Here is a 22,428-nt window from a genome sequence, read left to right on the forward strand (position 1 = left end):
TGCAGGACACCTGTGTCCCTACAAGGTCTCTGGTGCAGCTGGGGCATGCCAGTGGCACAGCCACACCTTGGGACACACACAGACCAAAAAGCCTCACAGTTCCATCACGAGATCCCAAAAACCCATTGATATGCAGATGATAACAAGCATATCAAACCTTTGCAACTGATTAAAACCTGACAGCTTTCACCAAACGGCTGTTTACAAGCTGAGGGATGTAATGACAAATCACCAAGCTGGATTCCAATAAACGAGGAAAATTTTAATCATTTGTTCTAAACAGTTGCAGAAAGATGCATCTGCTGTGATATTTTCACTTGAGCCTGTTGATCCTACGTTTGGAGCTTCAGGGTACTGCACTACCATCAGATCTCTCCACTCTACTGCTAAAATACATGCATTAATATTTATGAACTATGGCTCCGAAGGGAAGACGAGCAGGGTTCAGTTATTGAGAACCTTTACATATTCCAGTGAAAAACTTTGAAATTCTTTCCACACTGAGCGTTCATGACACAGGCTGAATGAAGCATTCCTTATTTTTATGGATAGCAACATTTTATTTATTAGTTTTTGTATTAGTGTTGCACTAGGGCTGTACTTCACAAGACTTTGTGATGTTGGTGCACGTCAAAAGAACACATGGATCTGCAAGGTAACAAACAAATAATATTGGACATTGACAGGCAGTATCAACATCTTAGCAATGCTAAAAGTACCTCCAAAATAACTTTGTCATCCCACCAATTTTTAAATTTTGTACCAGCCACTGCAAAAATGCCATTTGTCAGATTTGAGGTTTATCACGAGTGACAGAACATTGGGGTTTGTGACAGCCGTGGCGGGACATGCTGTCCCAGCTGCACTCTCAGCTCATTAACATCATTAACATTAGTTGTGAAAGCAGGAATAAGACATCCCTGTCCTGGATTGCTGGGCAGCAACATTGGTCATACCAAAACAGGCAAAGGAAAAAAAATGAAGCGTGCATCTACACAGGTTTATTCAAAAGCACCAGCAGCAGTAGCATTTAAAGCACGGCTTTACCGATAATTTCTGGTGTTTTCAGGAACTCAAATATCACGTATTTAATTGAGCAGTGCCTACCTTTTCAAATTTAAATGTCAAGTTATAAATTACAGTTGTAAGATGCCTCTGTGCTTCTTAAAATATGGAATTTCTTATTACAAGCTTTGCACTGTGAACTCTGGCAAACAAAAAGAAGATGGAGGCTTTATAAATACAATAAAGAAAAGTATAAAACCAACCAGCTCAGAAAGCTAACTGAAACAGTCAGCAAGTAGGAACAAAAAAAATTTAAATCCTCCTGGCAATGATTCATAGTGAAAGCCTTAGAAAAAACCCTGTGCTTTCTGCCATGCCCTGAATGTTAGTAAATCGTGATTCCAACAAGCTGCCCAGACAGGGCTGAGTTACACAGTGGATAACACTGCTGAAAAGGTCCCAGTTCCCTAAGCATTAGGGGTTCTGAAGAAAATCACCAATTTGGGCCACTGAAGGGTCCAAGGAAAAGCCCCCTCACTCTCAGGGCCCACACTCTGGGCAGAATTTAAACCACTTCCATTTCCACATGAGCACTGGCCAAATACCATACAAAGAAATGCATCTTAACCTTCCTCAATAAAGTAAAACTCAACCTAGACAAAATTTTTATGCAACTCAATCATCATTATGAAAAAAAAAGCAGTTATGTAAAAGAACAAACACATTTGGGGCGGATGTTTGTGGCTGTTGCTGCTATCCCCCAAGGTGAGTGGGAAGAAGGTGAGCTGCGTGCACATTCCATTTTTATTTCTTTTTGGCAGAAATAGAACAGTGCTTAGGCATAATTTACATTTTCTAATTTAGCATCAAGGTTGTTGAAGGGAAAGCAGCGTGCATTTCTATCAGCAGACAAAAATAACAGCAACAGCAGCGTTTGAGACGGGCAGAGCGACAGAAGTCGGTGCTGCAGAGAGCAGCAGGTGTGTTGCTGTCCTGTGCCATCCATGGACACAGCTGGCTTTTCCGGGGAATGGACCGAGTGGACAAAAAAAACCCCAATAAATCTGCCATTTCCCACAGGCAGTCTAACCAGGGTGTTACTGAAGGCAACCTAAATGTCCCTGCTGTCAGTCCTACTGACTCTCAGTCAGAGCCATGGAGTGCAGCAGCAAACACTGCACTCCAGAGAGCTCTGACAATTCAAACAGACTTGCACATCCTCATTTCCCCCCAAATCCCCTGATTTTCAGTTAAAGAATTATTTAGACTTTCCTTGCTAGTTTTCCTTTTAGTTCCTGAGCCCACCTAGTTCAGGAAATGCTGCTTTTCCTCTACAGATGTGTTAGAAGCCAGCAAACCTTCCACAGCAGCTTTTGGAGTACAACTAAGATAGGTCCAAAATCATCTCACTCTACTTGAGCATTTCAAGAAAACCCACTAAATACAGAGAGGCTGGTGCTGATATTAAAATAGTAGTTGGGGTCTTGGCAAATTTGTGACATTCAAACATCTGAATTTTTTTTCTCTGTAGAGCTTGCTTGTTAAAGTGAAAAAATTTGGGGCAGGGGAGCCACGAGATTTTTTAAAATTGGGGATTACTCTCTAAACACATCTTGGCATGAGAGTGATTCTATCATTCATAGTTTCATCTCCTACAGGTTTCACAGTATATGTTATTTAAAGAAATTCATTTCCTGCTGAATGATTTATGAGGGAAAACAGGATGCTGAGGGAAAACAGACTGATCAAATGCATCAAAAGTTTTCAATATGAGCATTTACCATGGGGTTATTTCCTTCTCCCTGTCAAGTCATCCTGATATTTCTTCTCACTAGTAAAAACACTTATATAGTTGCTAAAGATTTTAGTTTCCATAGAAACTGTTATTGGCTAAAGTAAATACAAGATGGTAAAAAGTGTGACCTCCCCAGTCCTGTGAGCATGTTTGCAGCTGCCAGATTTTCACCACCTGACCATTCATTTCCCAGTATTTACTGGTGCCTGACATTTTTAGCTGCGGCTCCCTTCAAAGAGCACAGACACTCTGCTGAGTGGCACTTCCATGCTTTCCAGAAGGCATGTGAATATTCATAGCTATTCCTACAGCTCCTTGTACCAAAGCACATTTTGTGTTATTTTGCAGACCTCATCACTGAACTTTACAAGGGAGAAGATGTCTCTTAGTCTGCACATAAAAACCAAGCTCGGGTTACCAGGTAATGTGTGAATAAAGGGAAATAAATCATTGCTTCATCACAACTAATGATTTTCTCCTGTTCTCAAAATTCCTCTTGCTGCCTTTCCTACCTGATTCTAATGCCAACTAAAAAGGCAAAGTCCTGATAATCATTTTATAATTCCTTCACTTCTTTACAAATTTCATTTGAATGGAGGCACTTTTCCTGACATACACAATTAATGTGTCTTTTCTTGTTCCCTTCAGAACATGACTTTCATTTTCCTTCTCACGTAGAGCTCTGCTGCAATGCTCTGTGCTGCCTGAGAGTCTGCCTTTCTACCAAGGAATCAGCCTTTGCATGTATATTGCATTGAGATGGAAAACCCTGTCACCATTTCTGAAAATAGCAGCTGAAGACAGAAGGAGCCATCCCTGACAATGTGCAAAAAGAAGGCGATGCTGGAGCTTCTCAGAAACTCAGGGTCATCTGAGTAGATTGCTTTTCATCTCCCAAGCATCAAGTGCCTTGGTATCCACTAAAAACTCCCTTCTACATCATTAGAAACCCAAGTTCCTGCCCACATGACAACAGCACTGCTCAGGGGCAGCCACAAATTCATTATAGAACCCAAAAGTGTGTTCTCAGCTCATTCTTTGTGCTACCTTAACATGATGACTGTAGGGTGAGAGCTGCACTTCTGTGCCTTCAAGGGAACTTTTGAGGCTAAACATTGAGGGAATGGAGAAAGCAACCAGACCAGCTGGATGAGGAACCCAGGAAGATGCAAAAAACATGCAAGAGCAATCACAAAATATATGGGACTGGACTTAGGGAAAAGTACTACGAAAACTGAGTATCAACCAAAAAGGCTAAAAGAGAAACCTTAAAACTCCTTGTGCTTCTCAGTCCTTTTTCAGAAATGAAGAATACTCGTGGCAGTGCACTGAATGCAGCATGAGAACAGACTGAGTTTTGGAAACTAGGACTGCCTACAGTCCTCTAAAATCCTTACTTGCTGGTGGCTCTGTGTAGCAGCACACCTCACACATTCTGGTAGCCTACCGTGGGTGAAGTTAATGACACTGAAACTTAGCTTTCTATAAAAATAAAAAGGAATTATGCTTTTTTATTTAATGGAGAAGTTAAGGCTTATTAAAAAAGACACTTATTTCTATCAAAAAGCAGCAGTAGATTAGAAATACACCAAATGAGGTTTAAAGATTCCCATTAAGTTGGTAATGACAACCCATGGGTGAAATCTACTCTCAGAATTCTGAAAACAGATTTTAAAATTTGCATAAACTGGCAGAAGTCCCCTAATATAAAAATTGTGCAAAACTATGGGCAGAAGGAGGGGTGGTGGGGTGATGTAGAGAAGATCACCTCAGCCTCTTAGTTTAGAGTGAAAGCAAGGGGTGCTCCCAGCTGGAAGCAGAGCTGTGGAAAAGAGCCCCTGAAAAGCTTTGGTGAGTATCCTCCATTCCCAGTGCTCTCTTGTCAGCCAAAATCCCAGGGGTTTTACTGGAAACCTCTGTGCAATCCCAGCTGCTACTGCCTGACTTGGAGCCAAGCCTCCTAAAGCTGAGCTGTAGATCCTCTGTGGAAGTGACACGTACAGGGCTCTGGAATGCCGCTCACCTGCAGCCGATGCTCCTCTGCTCACCCCTACAACACGCATCAAAGCAAACTGGTACAAATGGCCCCAAAAGCAGCCTTTTATTTCACACCATTTGCAAGATGCCATCAGCAGCCAACCCAGGTGCTGTTTTCCTGCTGCCCACACACAAATCAATGACAAAAAGCGAACTCATTCACACAGGTGGTGCATTTCACCACCCCGAGAGCCCGGATTTTCTCCTACCCTTCATTTAATGCCACTGCTGTCAAATCTGTAACATGCTGTAACAAAACCAGCCTTTATGTAACCCAATAAAAAAAAGTCACCAAGGCAATAGCTACGCATAAATTTTAGCTAAAAACATTTTGTTAGAAGAACATGAATGTCCTCTGTAAAGCGGGTAGCATGTTAGAATAATGTTCTAGACATTGTTAATACTTCATTGCTATTCATCATAGAACCATTAATCATGGTGAACTCATTTGGTATTAATGTGGATGTCATAAAGTACTTCTGTTGCATTTCAATTATAACTCAGCCTTTAAAATGCTGCCAGCACTACATGGAGAGCTTTGAAAACCAAATGTGAATAATCTGTTCAGAGATAACTACAACTGCTTTCTGGCACAGAAAAACAACCTTTTCCATTCCTAATTGCCCATGGGGGGGCTGAGGAGCCCCTGGGGCAGTGCCTGGGCCCAGGGCTGGCTGCAAGGAAGAGAGGTCACCCAGACCCAGGCATATTCCTTCCCCAAGATGAGAGGAGGAGAAACATTCTTTTGGTCTGTTCAACCAGGGCTAAGCAGCTGGGGGGCCACACTTTCCAGCCCCCGGGGATATTTCATTTTTTCCTATTGCTCCTGGGATTCCCTGAGGGACTCTCTTGCTTCCAGAGCTGAGTGCTTTGGTTTTTCCTCTGATGTGCTGTGTCTGCCCAAACAAGAACACCAGAGAGAACTTGCATCTACAACCTACTGTCTGTAGAGACTATAAAGGAGTGCACAATACATCAGGGCAAACCCAAAGGGAGCTGATATCCCAACCTCTCCGATAACAAAAAAAAATCCAAACAATCTCTTTCTGGCCTCAAGAGGCACTGAAAGAGGAAAATCACCAGCAGAAAATACAACACGGACTCAAACAACTATCAGCCCCTTGCCATCAGGGAAGCCAAAAACTTGTAAGCGTACCTTGACAAACCAAGACTTCTGTTCCTGGGCTGCCAGCAGAGCTTCCAGCAGGATTTTACACCCAGAATCCAAAGACAACGGCTCAACAATCCCAACACTTCTCAACAGAAACAGTGTTAAACAAAGAAAAGGCAAAATACTACTACTTAGTGATGGGAACTTTTTTTCTTCCTTTCAATTCTTGCATATAATTCCCATTCTTTTTTATCAAGGTCAGCAATGTAACAGGGAAGCACGCAGCAAGAATTCCTACCTTGGGAGCTCTGGCATGTTTTCCGCATCTGGCATCTTTGACAAGGCTGATATCCAGCAGCTCAGTCTCCTAGAAGGAAAAATTGCAACGCAAGTTATTATTACATTATTCAAGAAGCCTTGTTGTGTTATCAGTGTCCCACTTCCCACATCTGTTTGTCCAAAGTAAGATCAGCTTCAAGGAGAGCTCAGGTACACCCAGGCAATTCCAACAGCAATGCTGTGCAGGTCTCCTAGGATATATATAATATATAGGAGCCATAAGAGTCAAGCTGATTTTCTGGATTGCTAAGTAGCAGGTGCTGTGCTTTTGGTTTAATCTTTTTAATACAATTTTAGCATTTTGATGCTTGTCATAGTGTGACAAAAGGCAGTATTACAATCAGAAAACCCTGCCTCTGCAATAGAAAACCTGCTTTATTATTGCCAGAACACTTTGGGAAGTGCACATAAACCCCCCAAAGTGTTGTATCTATAACGATAACAAGGTTCAACAATTTTAGTGACTCAGTAAAACAACATGCACTTTTTGACAAGCATTTCAGAGTTCATGTGCTACTCTTGAGTTACGGGGTTATACAACACATGCCATGCTTGGAATAAAACTGGCACATGAGAACAGCCTCTGCTGGGCAAATTCCTGCTCTCCCCTACACACACATAACATGAAGAATCCCCTTTCCCTGATTTGACGATTTGGAAGGAGAATGGACGCTGGAGATGGGACCAGTGTGACTCCCAGCTGCCGACAGCAGTCTGAAATACTTCAGCAGCAGTGTGACCACACTTCAGGGAGAGCCACACCACTTCCAAGCATTTCAGCCTTCCAGGGTAGTAACTGCAAATGCTGTGCAGAGAACTTGGTATCTTTGTCCGGGACAAAGCCATTACTCCTTTTCTTCTAATTCCAAGGAGTAAAGAAAAAAATAAATTGATGGACGTGTTATTTCACCAAGGGTTACTTGGGATCCTGATTTTTTTTTTTTTCCTTTCCTTTTAAGGAACCCACTCCTGCACAACTTTCGCAGACCTTTGTTCTCTACTAAGACCAGCTCTACCAACCAGTTTTCATGTGACTGTACATTCATCACATTCTCCTCTGCTCCCCCCAGGAATCCCAATTCCTCCAGTTCTAATACTTGCTGAAGTCCATGAGCAAATTTTCCCCTCTTTATGTGGCCTGTTTAGGGAAACTCGCACTTTTTAGAGGGTTATTTTTTGCCCTTACTTCCCTGAAAGAGTACAAGGGTATCAAATCTTGCCAAGATTTGAAAGAATCATTGGCAGGGTGATAAAAGGTGGAAATAACCCAAACTCCACCAATATACAGGGCATATGGACACAAGCACTCTTCTGACAGTGAAGGTGGAACTTTAAATAAAAACAGTTTACAATTAATTACAATAAATAAAAAAAAAATTACAATTACAAGCAGGAGGGCTTTGAGTCCTTTTGTGTTAATCCATGTGACCATTAAGATCCTGGCAGGAATGAAAACAATGGAATATGGCAGAGCTACACATGAATTTATCACACTCAGAGCAAGAACTCAGGTGGGAAACAGGAGTTATATTTACCACACCAAACAATACCCACACCCCGAACTGGTCTCAAGCCCACTGTGAAATGTTCCACAGAAGCTCCAGGCACATGCAGACCATGTCATAAAAATCAGATTTCACCAACTGAAAGGACTAACAAGCACTAAAAATAAAGGCTTTAACAGCAAACACATGAGGGAAATTAAATATGCTGAAGAAAAATGGATCTTGCACTGAGATGCTGAGCCACACAGAGTGAATTTCAAAAGCTTATTTTATTTGTCTGGCACTTCGGTTTTAAAAAAAAAGAGAAGAACAACAAACAGAATTAGTAATTTATTCACTTACGAAAGTGCAACTAGACCTTCTGTAAGACAAACACAAAAAGACCCTTTTAAGTGAAATAACACACATTAAAAAGAGACACAAGAAAAGGAAAAGGCAATGACCAGCACTCCCAAGGACCTGAACAACCCTGCCTAGTTCTGCATCCCCCCAGATGGAGGAGGATGAGCAGGTATAGGGTTGGTTTGGAGCTTTGACTACTACTTTCAAGCTGCTTGCATGCCACCAAGCCACATGCAGAAAATGTGACCACCTGAGGACCCAAGAAATGGCAAGGGCAGTCTAAGAAAAAGGGGAGAGTGGAATTTTGTGGGGCTACTTGGCCAGCCCAGCTGTCAGGGCTGTAGGAATGGCTGACCCCTGAACATGCACCTCATGGCCTTCCTGCCCTGTTACCTTTCTGACAGAGAACACAGGGTTTGTAATCCTATCCCTAGAATCCTTTATATCCCTGTTTGACAACATCATTTAATGTAAATAAACAAGAGCAGGACCTGCATCCATGGAAGTGCCTCTGTAGGCAGCATTCAGTGGGGTTTAGATAAATCAGAATTCATAATGGGCCATTTCTTAGTACTTTGATTCAAAAAAAACCTCCTGGAATTCCCTCACCCCAGGCACTTGCTTTCATCTTTCAAACAACTAATTAAGAGAGCAGAGATCAACTTCCTTGGAAGTCAGAGGAAATACAATTTCCTATTTCCCTATTGCGAAATGTGGGTCGATTTTTGTAACGGGAAAATACACTTGAACAGTGGCCAAAGAAATGCCCCATTTCCTGCACAGCAAAATAGCCCAAGCCGTCCCCCACCTCAGTCAACAGGAAATTTGTTAACGTCTTCCTCCATCCACGCTTGGAAAATGCACCCTGCGTAGCAGGAGGCACAGAAGCCATAGCAACTGGGGGGAAAGAAAAAAATCCAAACCCTCTGCAAGTCCAACTTTTCCCTGTTTAGAGACCTCCGGTCACTGCTGCTGAGACTTAGTCCTGCAATAGAGTAACATCTCTTAATGCAAGTGGTAGATAGATCCCTCCAATAATTTCTAATACAAGAATTCCGGAGCAGTGAATTATTAATCCTACTATGTTTGGTTTCAATTAGCAGCTGAGACAGAGATGCATTCAGAGAGGGCTGCATTGTGCAATCTCACTTTTATGGGTGAGCACACACGCACAAAAGCAATGGATTGTGCAACCCTCAGCGTCTGCTAGAGCACTTATAATTAGGCCCATCTGAATTTAATATAATAACACCAATTTATGCCAGCTGAGGACCTGGCTCACTTCTATTTTAAACTGCCCAAAATGATGCCAACTGAGTCATGGTGCCTTGGGAATGTGCTTGTGACATAACCCCAGCTACAAAGCAGGAATCCTCATGGATCCCGCCCTGCTGGAGAGCCATCAGCAGCAAGGCAGGCTGAGAGCAGGATCAGCTGTCCTACAGAACCACCCAAAACTGTGTCAAGGAGACCCAGCAAGAGCAGGTGTGCATTGCCACAGCTACACGGGTTAGTCCAGAGAGCCAACTGCTTTACAGACATCCCTAACAAAAATAATTCCACTCTTCTGCAAGCACTCATTGTGGCTGAGGAGTCGTGTATTGCACTGACCTCAACTGTTCAACCTCCATTTCTATGTCCCTTCTGGCTGGATGTTCTTTTTTCCCCAATGTATGGCACAGCTCTCAGCCAGCGCCACTTCGGGAGACGCTCTAACCAATTAAACTCTGTAAACTCATTTTCCACTTAGCTGGAAAACCTGTGGCTTCACAGTTTCGAATCTGAAGAAGAAATTGTGTGCTGAACGCTTATCTAATTCTTCTAAATATTGCCAGTCAGTCTAGTAGAAGACACAAGACTGCCTTCAAGGTTTGCCCAACACAGTGCTAGCAAAATAAACTTTGGAAGACTAAGCCAGTTTTCTAAACAAGCACCATTTAGTGCTACTGGATGGCAACATCTGGTCAAAGTTTTCAAAGAGATAAGGCCAATTTGCTGAAAAAGCTCCAAACAGAGACTCAAACAACATTTTCTCTTGGGAGTAATTAATCAAAATGAAATGGTACTTTAATATAGTAAGACTCTATTTTATCATTTCTGGACATGAAAGCGCTGAATATCTCTGGAAGAAAAAAACATATGCAGTTCTGTGCTATACTTATTTTTATTCAGCATTTTAAAAATGTTGTTTTAAATAAAACCACAGGACTACTGTCCTAACAACATGCTAGAAAGAAAATATTAAGATCAATATTTGAAACTGATTGGGAACAATTACAGAATCACAGAATCATTTAGGTTGGAGAAGACCTCTGAGATCACTGAGTCCAGCCTTTGACCAAATACCACCATGGCACCAAGTGCCACCTCCAGTCTTTCCTGAAGCACCTTCAGGGATGGTGTCTCCCCAACCCCCTGCGCAGCCCATTCCTATGTCAAATCACCCTTTCTGTGAAGAATTTACAAGTTATGAAGAAATTGCAAGCTCTGCTAAAGAACTACCTTAGGCCCTATAGGTTCAGAGTAAATATGTATGGAAACTCATCAATTTACAGCCATTTATGGAATACACCTCACTCAGGTTTCAGGGATTTTGACAGTGATCCATCAGCCACACTCAGATTAAAATCTCCATGTGAGAGTAAATCCTTAGTGCCAGTTCCAAAAGATTGCTTGCACAGCTAGAGGATGTCATGTATCATTCCTCTGTTAAGAACGTATCTATTTTTCCTTATTATCATTAAGACTAAATTGAATGAAACACAGCAATTTGTCTTCTCATCCCAAAGGAAAACCGTGGAGGACTGGCGAGACTGATTTAACAGAAACCTGCACCGACAGCTACAGGTAGGAACAGCAAGGTTGCCAATGACTGTAACTGGAGCTGTGCTAAAGTAGTGCTGTGCTTCCCCAAAAGTCCCATTATATAATTGGTAAGCTGCATCCCACTAGAGAGAGAGAGAGTCCCTGAAGAAGCTGTCTCCATGCTTCCTCCTGGCATGGACACAATTCAATTATCGGGCATCAAAATTATGGGCTGTGTCAATAAGGCAGCAGCAGAACAGCACATACACCTCAAATCAACAGGAGAACTCTCCTCAACAGCAGCGAAGTCTTTTTCTGCACAGTCGTCCTTCACTAGTTCAAAGTATTTTGTTACCTTCCCATCCATCCTTCTCAAAGAAAAAACATTAAAAATTTTTTCATCAATGCTAAATTTGCCAACCTGCCCAAAACAACCAGACCTCCTTCTAGCTCCTTGCAGGTGATGGATAAAGCAGCAGCGAGGCACTCAAAGGATGGAACAAAGCCTCAGGTTAAGCTCTTATATTCCTGGAGTAGCCACTGACTTCTCAAGGGTCAATTAAACACACAAAATTTTAACTTGGTTAAAGTGGCTTCTGAATTCTCCACATTCTAAACATCTATTACAAAATTCAAAGCCCAAAACAAATCCACCATCCTGGCACATGAAATGAAAATTTGGGTGAGAGGCACAGCTGTTCCTGATGGGCAGGAGAGACAGAAAACACTCTGCTGCCTCCACAGCTTCATTCAAAAATCACTTATTTTCCAGCTGTTCCTTTCTGGCCAATGAGCACTGGCAGAAAATCACTGCAGCCTCATCCACACCAGCCCCATTCTGAGCATGAGGCTGGGCACAATTCACCACACACTCAGGAGAATTTCCAAACCCCCAGAGAGGAGGGTCCAGCAGAGGAGACTGTTTGTCGTCAGCACCGCTACAGCTCCACATGGGGTTCGGGAAGCATTGCTGCCATTTGTTCTGTGACCTGCAGTAACAAGGGACATCCCCTGAGGGTGACACGGGACATCTCCCAAGGCAGGGAGTGACAGAGATGGAAGAAAGGACAGATATGTGCTCCTCTTACACAGAGCAGCACTTGGAAAGCAAGAAGTGATGGGTTTAAACACTGCCTTGACCACATGGCTCCCTAGGCCTGGACTAGCATTTCTGAACAACTGGCAAAACCATGGGGCTTAATATTACAGGGAATGGAAATTTTTCAAAAAATCGCTTGAACAGAATGAGAACAGAATGATTTCTTACTACCCAAAATGTATTATCTGTAAATTTGAACTTGTGCTAAACTTTACTGGGTGGTCAGTTATTCTTAATTCCAAAAGACTTGAGGGATCTTAGCAACACAAGAAGCAGCATCTATGATTTGACTCGGCTGCTCTGGGAATGAGCTCCAAACACCGTGTAAGGTTTCCTGGCACTTCAAGAAGAACCTGCAAGCAAAGTTGCATGACATCCGTTCTCTGCAAGGCCATTACAGGAGGCATTCCTATGGAAGAATAAGCCCCAATCTGAAAAATTTTGGCTATCTTAACACAGAGTCTCTCAATGTATCCCTGGAGTTGTAAGAACAGCAACATTTTCTAGTACAGGGAAAATGATCTGTGGTTTACATAAAGCATAAAACATTGAGCTATTAGGAAAAAAATTTTCATGCTAAGTGCCCTTTTAATAATGAAAATGAAACAATTCTTCTGCAGCTATGCATAGAGTTCTTTGCTTCATTAAAGGAAAATTTCATTTGCTTGGATTTACAGATGCTGTGGCTGAGCAGTCTAGAAACTGGCACAGAGATTTAACAATACAACTCTTAGTGCAAAGAAACAGGAAGCAGAAGAACACAGTAAAGATTTGCTGCCTGCCTCCATCCCAGCAAATTAACCTGCACAAATAGGCAAAGGACATGGGGAAGACTCAGTGTGCTATGATCAGCCATCATCCCAGGTGATGCACTGGAAAAAATTCCATACCAGGTAAGACTTCAGCCATGCTACAGGTCTAATCCAAAGTCACCAGTGCTTGATAGGGTATAAACTCAGCCTGGTATGTAAAAATAATTACTACCTCTGTTAGTCAGTACATGCTCAAAAAAACAAGCCACAATCCTTAATCTTACAGCCTCCACACACAAGACAGTCAGTGAATGACAGGAACAATGGGTTTGTGAAGTGATCTCCCAGCAGAACAGAGGAAAACAGTGGCAAAACTGGAGAAGTACCTCCCTATCCTAATCCCACACCCATTAACATGGTGACTCCTTGTCCCACTGCTGCCTTTGCCAGTGCTCTTCCTTTCCAGGAAAGGCTCCACCACAAGAACACTCAAACCCAGAAGTTTCTCATCCAAACAACTTGGATCTGTTGCAGCTGGCAGTGGGAACTGTATGGACAGGAACACCTTGAATGTACCTAGTTGGAACTGGTTTGGTTCTTCTAAAATTGCTCTCACACCGCTGCTCGTCCCACCCACACAAGCAGGGAAGAATAGGAGGAAAAGGAAAATTCATGAGGTGCAGCCATATTCAAAAATGAAAAGAGCTGGGGGAGGACCTGCTCCAGAAAAAAATACAAAAGCACCTTGTAGGCAGCCTTCATAATGGTACTTGATTGATTTTTATTCACATAACTGAGAATAAGATGGCAATTTGTAGCTTTAGAGTCACAAGGAAGAATACAGTGAACTGAAGTTTTAAGCAGTATATTAAAAAACAACAAAAAAGTAGTATTTCTATTAAGAAACTTCTCCTTTCGAATCACAACATGTATGATTATGATGATTAAATGCCTGCCCAAGAAGGAACATACCTTATTTTGGGGGTGATGTTCTCATGCCATTATTTTCCACTGCCATGGGATCACAGACTACACAGAGAGCATTATTATGGTTTTTCCTTTGAAGCAAGTAAAATGTATTATTTTCCACAGGGTTCCCCAAACAGAAAACAGCTGGAGCAGAGACTTTCATCCCACGTGGAAAAGCACTGTACAACCCCTGCATCCACCACACCTGACAGTGCAGCTCCTCCCTCAGGAAAATCTGTCCATCAATAGAAGGTTATTCCAAGACTGAATGAGATCAGGTCTTTTGAACTTTTAGAAAAGTCCGTTTTTAATGCATGCAGCATAAGCTGGAGGCATCTAAACAAATATCAACACACATTAATAGCTCTGGCTGTATGATTTTAGAAACTACTTCAGCAGGTGAGGGTGTTTTTGGCAGAACTCCACTGCTCTGGAACAGTTTTCCTTCTAACTAGTTGGGTTTTGTGGAGGGATTTGGAGACTGCAAATTCAGGTCAACAGTACAGGGCTTTTGGCTTGTCTATATTAAAACAATAAATGCTCTTTATGTATCTAAGTTTACGACAACTGGGAGATTCGGACCTTGGAGTTGCTCTGCTCCCCACATAACAAAGGGAGCTTTAACGTTAAGGCACAAACACAGCAACGCGTGCCCTACTTACACGCCTGCCACTTCCATGGATGGATAAAGAGAATCAACTAAAAACTGTATGGAAGCAGAATGTATACCCCTGCCAACTCCTCTAGCTACAGCCCTGGCATGTGTTACTTAACTGGAAAATCCACAGTCCAGGCACAAATCCAACTGCAGACTTCAGCTATAACATGATGCTTGAGCACTAACAACAACAGCTGAAAACCTGCAAAACCTGGAGACTGGAAAAAACCTAAAATATCTACAATTTAGGAAAAGAGAGGAGAAATAACCCCAGCAGCTGCAGGCACATTAGTGGGATAGGCAAAGCTTTGGATAAGATGATGAAAGGAGTATTAATCACATGAAGGTAAAACAACAAAAAAATAAGAGACCACATGAGCTTGCCAGCCAGATCATACCTAAGCTGATATTTTTTTTTTTTTCCTTGGCACAGGAAACTTTGAAGATCTTCTCTGCCTGAATTTTGATTAATGACATGAGCCAGAATTGAAAAGTCATTATCCCAAACTCTGGTCACCAGTACTCAGAGATTAATTTAACCTTAAGGAGCTACAGAGAAGGTTCCAGAAGCGATCACAGAATCCAGGGTAGGCTCTTGTTAGAGCAGACTCAGAGAGCTTGGCTTCCACCAAACAGCTAAGAGGGGGATGATTATTGTCTATAAATACATGCATTGTATAATCAGCTGAGAGGAAGAGAAGCTATTCAATCTTGAAAGAAGTAAGAACTGAGTTATATGGATTCTAATAAGTGTGGGCAAAATTAGGACTATTTTTCCTCAGATATTGAAAGCAAGAATCACTTTTACAAAGGGGTTTGATGTGTGTCTGAATACTAAAATAATACATGCACTACACAATATCCATAAACATAGAGCACAGAAAACATTTTTCTACAGTAGTGATCTAAAGGAATTGTATTTATTTACAGCTAAATTTTTGAGTTCTCACTACTCCAACCACCCCGCAGCTTTATCTACAAAGTTACCACTGGATAGTTCAGAGAATAACTCATTAACTACTAATTTGTAAGTGACCTATCTGGCAGGTGTTGATACTCCAACAATTTTGGAGATTTATACTTCCAGGCTCTTTATATGAACATCAGAAAAAGACAGCAGAAGCTGCACATGCAGCTGGAAAAGCTTTTCCCAGCCAGATCCTTGACTGTTTGCTGCTCTCAAGGAGGATGAAGCCCACAAACAGCATCAGCTGAAGATGTCCACACACACCAAAGAGATGAGAAACATTCAGGTGAGGGCACAACAGATCTGGAAGGAAGCACTGGTTTGTTGCAAGGGAAATCATATTTTGCTTCTTCAAACATGCACAGTCCTTAGTGCAGGAACTTGGCAGCAGTTGCCCATGTTCTTCTCCCTGTGCTGTGCCACAAACTCTCACTCCGTCCTCCCACAGCCCCTTTCACTTCACCTGCTGCTGTCACTTTAATTTCCCTTATTAGCTCTATTTGCTGCTTACCTTGTAAATATAAGTGAGTTTAAAACAGTTATTTGTTCGGTGTTTATTAGGGAATTAATTAGAGGGGAGTAAGAATTTCTTGCTAATTTATTCCTTACAAGATGTAATCATTATTATTTTTGCATGCTCCCAGGGTTTATGGATAAGTGCATCTTAAAAATCAAAGCAAAAAAAAAAAAGAATCCCCAGATCAGAATCAGTGGGTGAGTCTCTACAGATTTAATTTACATTCATCTGCTATTAATCTGAATGCATAATATTCTTCACCATAATTTTATAAATCTCTAGACAGAGCTGGGAAATTATTTTTATTGAAGTATTTGCATGCGCATGCCTCAGATTCTTTTAGTCTTGGCAGCTGTGCCTGAAATTGGAATTTACACTGAATGAGGAAATACGGGTCATTCTGCAAACACAACAGAGATGAAGTCAATGGCAACTTGTTGGAAGACCTTGAATTCTTGCCAAGCCCCGTTTCCCAAAATATTTTGCCCTACACCACATTCAAGCCTCAATTACCAGCTACTCTCTCCTGCAGGAGCCAGCTGCTCTGAGCATCAAAGGCACATACACAAAACAGAACCAAGTTGTAAATCAGCAAAAAACCTGTAAAGATGGATGATTAGCTCTTCTTATCGTTCATCAAGCTAAAGAACACACTCTTCTTAACAGGGACTCACTTCAGCCAACACCTGAACTGTGCCAATAGTTGGCTGTGTTCAGCACTACACTCAGCACACTCCAAACTTTGCATCTTATTCCATTGCCTGAACCCAACACTTCGGGGCTGTTACAAGGTAGGGATTTTTTTTTCCTAACTCTGTTTCGTTGGCAGCACAGGCACAAGATGATATTTTTCTCTCCTATCAGGGCACTCTGGCTCTTTCCTGTTTATATGTTCTCCTACTATGTGGAACTAAAAAGCAAGGCAGCAAACCCAAGGTTAGCCCTGTTGTCTAATGATGTTTCCTTATTTAGCAGCTTGTTTGACTGCAGTTGCTGTTTTCTCCCTCAGAAATGTTCTCAGTTCTGTTCTCTGGAGCATAATTATTCCAAGTACCTTTTCCCCACCAGCAGCACACCAAGACTTCTTGACTTTCCAAAAGAAAGTTTGTGTTCTTGAAGGTGACTGAAACACGACTTGAAGAAAGTAGTGAAGGACTCAATCCTGGCAGGGAAATGCAAAAGAAGGAGAGGACCTAAATACTTTGCAGGTCCCCCAAGCCTGTATGATGCACAATTTTTAAAAACCTCAAGGGCATTTTTCATGGCACAACCAACCTTCAAGCTTGAAGGGTATTTAACACCCAGACATGCTGGCGTGAATCATTTGCATCTCATACTATCAGAAAGATCGTCTCGCTTTTCCAGTGCTCTCCCTTACACGATCTGGATGTCAGCTCTGCATTTCTTTTCCAAACTTGAACCACTCAGCATGAAATAATCCTGCTGGATGATTGCCTGGGCTGGGGTGGGTTGGTTGTTATTATTCTTAACGTAGCAGCCAAGGTGATTTCACCAATTTCCTCAAATGAAACTGCAATTTCTGAAATAAAGCACATCCTAGCGAAGGAGATGAATAGGAGTTAAAATGCTTTGGAAAATGTTCCATGCATGCTCTAAAATACCAACTAACTCTTGTATGTGGGAAGATCTAATGCCTTCCTGCTTGGAAAAATACCTTTGGATTTCAACAGTCAGTAAGGTTGTCGCTACCACATCTGTGAGATTACAGCCAAGTTCAGACAAGCTACTGAAACATCTCCTTTTCAATAATGAACATAAAAACCCAGAATATATATGCATACTGTTCTCAAAATGCATAAGGGAAATTAAAATGTTTAGTCTAGCATTTCATAACATTTAAGTGGTTAAGTTTGCAGCCTAAGTAATGTCTTAACAAGTGTCTCGTTTCTCTCTAAATAAAATGTCACGTGTAATGAAATTATTGTTAGGAATCAAGGGTATGATTTAGCATGTCTTTTGAAGCAGGCTAGGCTGCTTCTAAAACAACACCAGAAAGTGCTATTATTGAGTAAAAAGCATGATAGTTCGGGGGAAAAAAGGCTCAACACACTTAGAAAAAGGAATGCTTTTTCCGTAATTACGTGGATTGAGAAACAGCTATTTTTGTCAGCATCTTCAAAGAGACTTCTCAAGTTATGGAAAGTAAACAGGGGAAAATGAGAAAAACAACATTTTTAATTTTTTTTCCCCCAGAAAAATGGTGGTTTGAAAACCAACAATGAGAAAAATCTATTTAGGAGAACAAGGAGAGCAGCATTTGGGCGCATGTTGGGGTCAGGGGCATCACTGACTATGATTTTAGGCCATGGACATGTCAGATCAGGATTTTACTGATAAGAATTTAACTGGAGCTTGTCAAAAATCCCTCCTACAAGATGCAGCCAGGCAGTCAGGACAGGAGGGGTGATGACAAGACACTCAAACTTAGAACCTGGTTGACAGCTAAGCCTGGTAAAAGACACATGGTGGGAGAGAGAGCAAATAAACAGGAACTTGCTAGAAGGTCATGTCTGTAATGTTTTGTGGTCAACCCTTGCAGCCTTATAATGACAACTGTGATATTTAGTGTTATATTTGGTGATTTTTTTTTTTTTTCCCCTACTAGTATTTGTGAGTCCAAGGTCCTGTATGAGAATTACAGGATTAAACATAGATTGGGATGTGTAGAGTGACACACAAGTTTTTTTAGGCACATATCTCCTGGCCTGTGTACCCAATAAAAAATATTTATCCAGTTAAACCAGACTCTCAAATTCTCATTATCCTTTCCCAGGATAAGCAAACTCTTATGTCACATTTCACCACCTTCCCCTACTTTTTGCAGGATGTTTTATATGAAAATCCACAAAGCATCTCATGGAAGGGTCAGGGTAACCACAACAAACACGTTTTACTTAATAATGGGCAAATACAAAACCGGTAGAAACTGTGCAATTCTGTCAAAAACAAGCAAATAAACACAGGAACTTGTTACCCTTTTTCTTCCACACCTTTATATATATTCCTGTTACAAAACTTGTCTCTTCTGTAACAAAGAAAATCCCCCCTCAGATGCATGATGTAATATTTTATACTTCTTTTTCAGTCTGGATTATTATCTCCAGGATCTTCCAAACTTGATTCAAGACACTAATCTGTGTATCAACAGCTCTGGGACAGTGGGTACATGACAATGTAATGGCATTCCCACTTCCTTTCCCACAGCAAATAAAATTTTCCATTCATAAAAAAAAATTGCAGATACAGCTTTAATTTCTCTGAAAATCTGGCTTTACTGACAGCCCAGATCTAAGTTTACCTTTTTCTGTACAGAAAGGCCTCTTATAGTCTAACCATGGGTATCTGTTTTTTAGAATAAGTTTTTATTTAGGCTGGCAGAGGCTTAGTGTCTCTCAGCAGCCTCAGTCTTTCAAAAGGATTGTTTACCACTTCAATTAAAGAAGAACATAATATGACCAATTAAAAAGATGAAGGAGCTGGCGTTTTATACTAAACTTGAAATTACCCTTATGGATAAACAAACCTTAGCCAATTATTGCAGCAGCAAAACAAATTAAGATACAGTCTCAAACCAGATTAAACACGAGATTAATTTCTTGAACAAGTACGTGCCCAAGATGGGAGAACTCCTCAGCAGCCACAATCCTGGGTGTCCCTGTAATTCTGGCCCTGAAGGAGGAATACAGATCATTCAGGCATTGGGAAAGCACCAGTAGAAATTATATTTTAATACTTTTTCCACTACTTTGTGTAACTTTTGTTATGAGTTTAAGAGACTCATTTGTGCTTCAGGAAGATCCTATCAATAGGATCAATAGGATCCTATCAATAGGATCCTATCAATAGGATCCAATCAAGCAGCACAGCCAACCTTCACCAAATAAATCAACTGATCTCGACTTTTATTGCCCTGGATATAGAATCTACATTTGATCATCTCATAAATAATTGCTCACCTCTGATTCTCAGAAGAGTTTGAATGGTCCATTACCAAGCAGAAGCCTAAATAACGAACTATTACTACTCAATTGATGGCATATTGTCTCCCTCCCTCCAAAATTCGTAATAATGAAGCTGGGCATCTCAACTCTGTTCACTTCAGAAATACTGGAGACATTTGTTCTTCCTGCACTTGCCACATAAGGACAGGAATCTGCACGTTGTCTTTCCCCCCAGCAATAAATCCCAAGGGAAGACATCACCAATGTAGGGAATAGATTTCGACACCCATGACTGCCTGATGGATTTGCTTTCTGAAGGGGGTTTTTGCTCCATCAGAATCCAAAGCAAACTAAACACCAGACACTGTGAAGAAACAGGAAAATTTGTTTCCCAAATGGATTTATAAAGGAAACTTTGGAAATAGCCAGAGAGTCAACATTTACTTTGGCTACATAAGCCCTCCTAGAGTTTCCCTGGAATACAGAAATGCTGCTCAGGACCATCTTAGCATGTTTGTGTCTCTGGCAGCTGCTGCAGAACAGGTTTCTCTTCAGGACCGGACGCAGGGATTCCTCCCGAGCCATCCCATACAAAACCCCGCTGCGTGGAAAAAGGAAGTGCAGATGCTGTTAGCTGCACACGCCGAGTGCCTGCACTTGGCTCCGTGGTTCGTTCCTGCTGGGACTCCCTGCAGTGCCACGAGCCTTTGGGAAGACTCAGAGCACAGGGAAACAAACACATCCTGTGCCTTCTGCTGCTTTACAAGTCCAGGAACCAACCCCCACTGGGTAATAAAATGTGCCCTGTGCATAATCATCATTTCTCCCTTTAGATGTGCATGGAACAAGTCCCTATTTCTCTTCTCTTTCAATCCCAGAATTAGTTTCCAGAATGCTTTAGATTATTTAAAAAGGAAAAAAGAAACCCAAAACTTTTTTCAATACCTGATAGGAAAATGGATGTATTTCTATGGCAGTAACTGCCACTCACCACAGACCTTCCTACATCTGCATTTACAGCTCCCTGAACATAAAGAGATGGGGGGAAAATCTGATTTGAGTTTATTATGTCATTTTTATGGCTTTTATGGAATAGATGTTAACAATGGACTGCTATGCATGCAGGTTAACATATGTCTCTCACATTATGGAGTCAATATCCCACCCAGTGTAAATCTCAAAGTTCAGCATGCCCTGAATTAAATCCTGTAACAACTCTTAAAGATGACAGTACAATCTCTAATGTCAATACCATACTCTAGTCCATGGTTATAATTTGTTCGGTCAATAATTCACCACAGTCTATTAAACTTAGTACTGGCTTCCTCAAAAGCGCTAAAATAAATGTTTGAAAGATTCCCAATGGCATATTTGTAGTTATCTATAATTGGCTCTGCAGCATCACAGGAGCACATCATGGAAATTATATATATAAATCAGACCACGATCTTAATTTCACACTTATTCTCCAAGGACTGGCATAAACAATTGCAAAACCTCCTGTAGCTCATGATAGCCTTAATCCGCACAGCCAGCAAGACTCCTCCGAGTTTTGTTCTCCTTTGGCTACATCAGGAGTCTGAGCAGAAGCTGAAGGCCAATTCCCAGCTGAAATGACAGGATAGCTCCTCATTAGAAAACTTCTGATTCCACAGTGTAATTCAGCCCCGGCAAGCAGCTGAGAGCAGTCAAGTCTTTGGGATGCAGCTGTTGTGGCAAAGGATTGGCTGTGGGACGGAGTTATGGATGTGAAGGGGAAAGTGTCCCTGCCCTGCAGAACTCCACAGATCCATTGTGAAGAGATCCTCCCTATTCAGGTGTAACCTTATGGGTGACACACCAGTCCTGACCAACAACAGTCACAACAAAGCTCTGATTTTCAGGAGAAGGATGAACAGCAAGTGTCAGCTGGTTATCTCTATTACCTCACTCTTCATTATTAAAAAAAAACAACTAAAAAACCCCAATACAAGCAAGCAGTACAGAAGTGTAGAGTGTTTTGAAAAGCTTGTATCTACCTTTGTCATAGATATGAGCGCCATGAGAAGCTAAAAAACAAGGAGGAAAAAAAAGCCTGGCTGGCAAATGTTGATGTACAGCCGCTCATGTTATAACACACTTCTGGATTCCTTTTTTCATCCATATGCCAGGAACAATTGACCTGAGGCAAGGCTTTTTTATTGCAACTTTTGGCAGATCCAGTCAATATCCATTATTTACAATTATGCTTTTGTATGTGTGTTTCTGCTGCAGTATCTCTGTCCAGTTGTCAAGTCCAGATAGGACTTTGCCATATGATTATTCAAAATGCATTTAGTAAGCGATGCGGATGGAAGACACAGGAGGAAAGTAATACCAGTATGAAATTACATTCCTAACAGCACTCTGCAATGCATCTCTCTAAGCAGAACATATAAACTAGCACTAAAAAAACCTCTGCTAAGCCCCTTCTTTGCTCACGTTTCCTTCAGTAATTCTACACCCTTTGTTTTCCTGATCTGTAGTGACCAGCAGCTGCCTGGACCTGCACTGCAAAATCCCACTCCTACCACCCCACAGCACAGA

At 41.5% G+C, this 22,428-nt stretch overlaps 1 protein-coding gene across 2 annotated transcripts in view; it reads right to left on the reverse strand.

Moving 5' to 3' along the window:
* Positions 1-22,428, reverse strand: part of PLCB1 (phospholipase C beta 1) — a 341,635-nt gene that overhangs the window by 238,788 nt on the left and 80,419 nt on the right. For both annotated transcript variants that reach the window (XM_048298797.1, XM_048298798.1), the window contains exon 3: positions 6,247-6,315. In XM_048298797.1, coding sequence (XP_048154754.1) covers positions 6,247-6,315 — 69 coding nt within the window. The remainder of the gene's footprint in view (positions 1-6,246; positions 6,316-22,428) is intronic.

This window comes from Corvus hawaiiensis, chromosome 3 (genome assembly GCF_020740725.1).
Source record: "Corvus hawaiiensis isolate bCorHaw1 chromosome 3, bCorHaw1.pri.cur, whole genome shotgun sequence".
Lineage (NCBI taxonomy): Eukaryota > Metazoa > Chordata > Aves > Passeriformes > Corvidae > Corvus > Corvus hawaiiensis.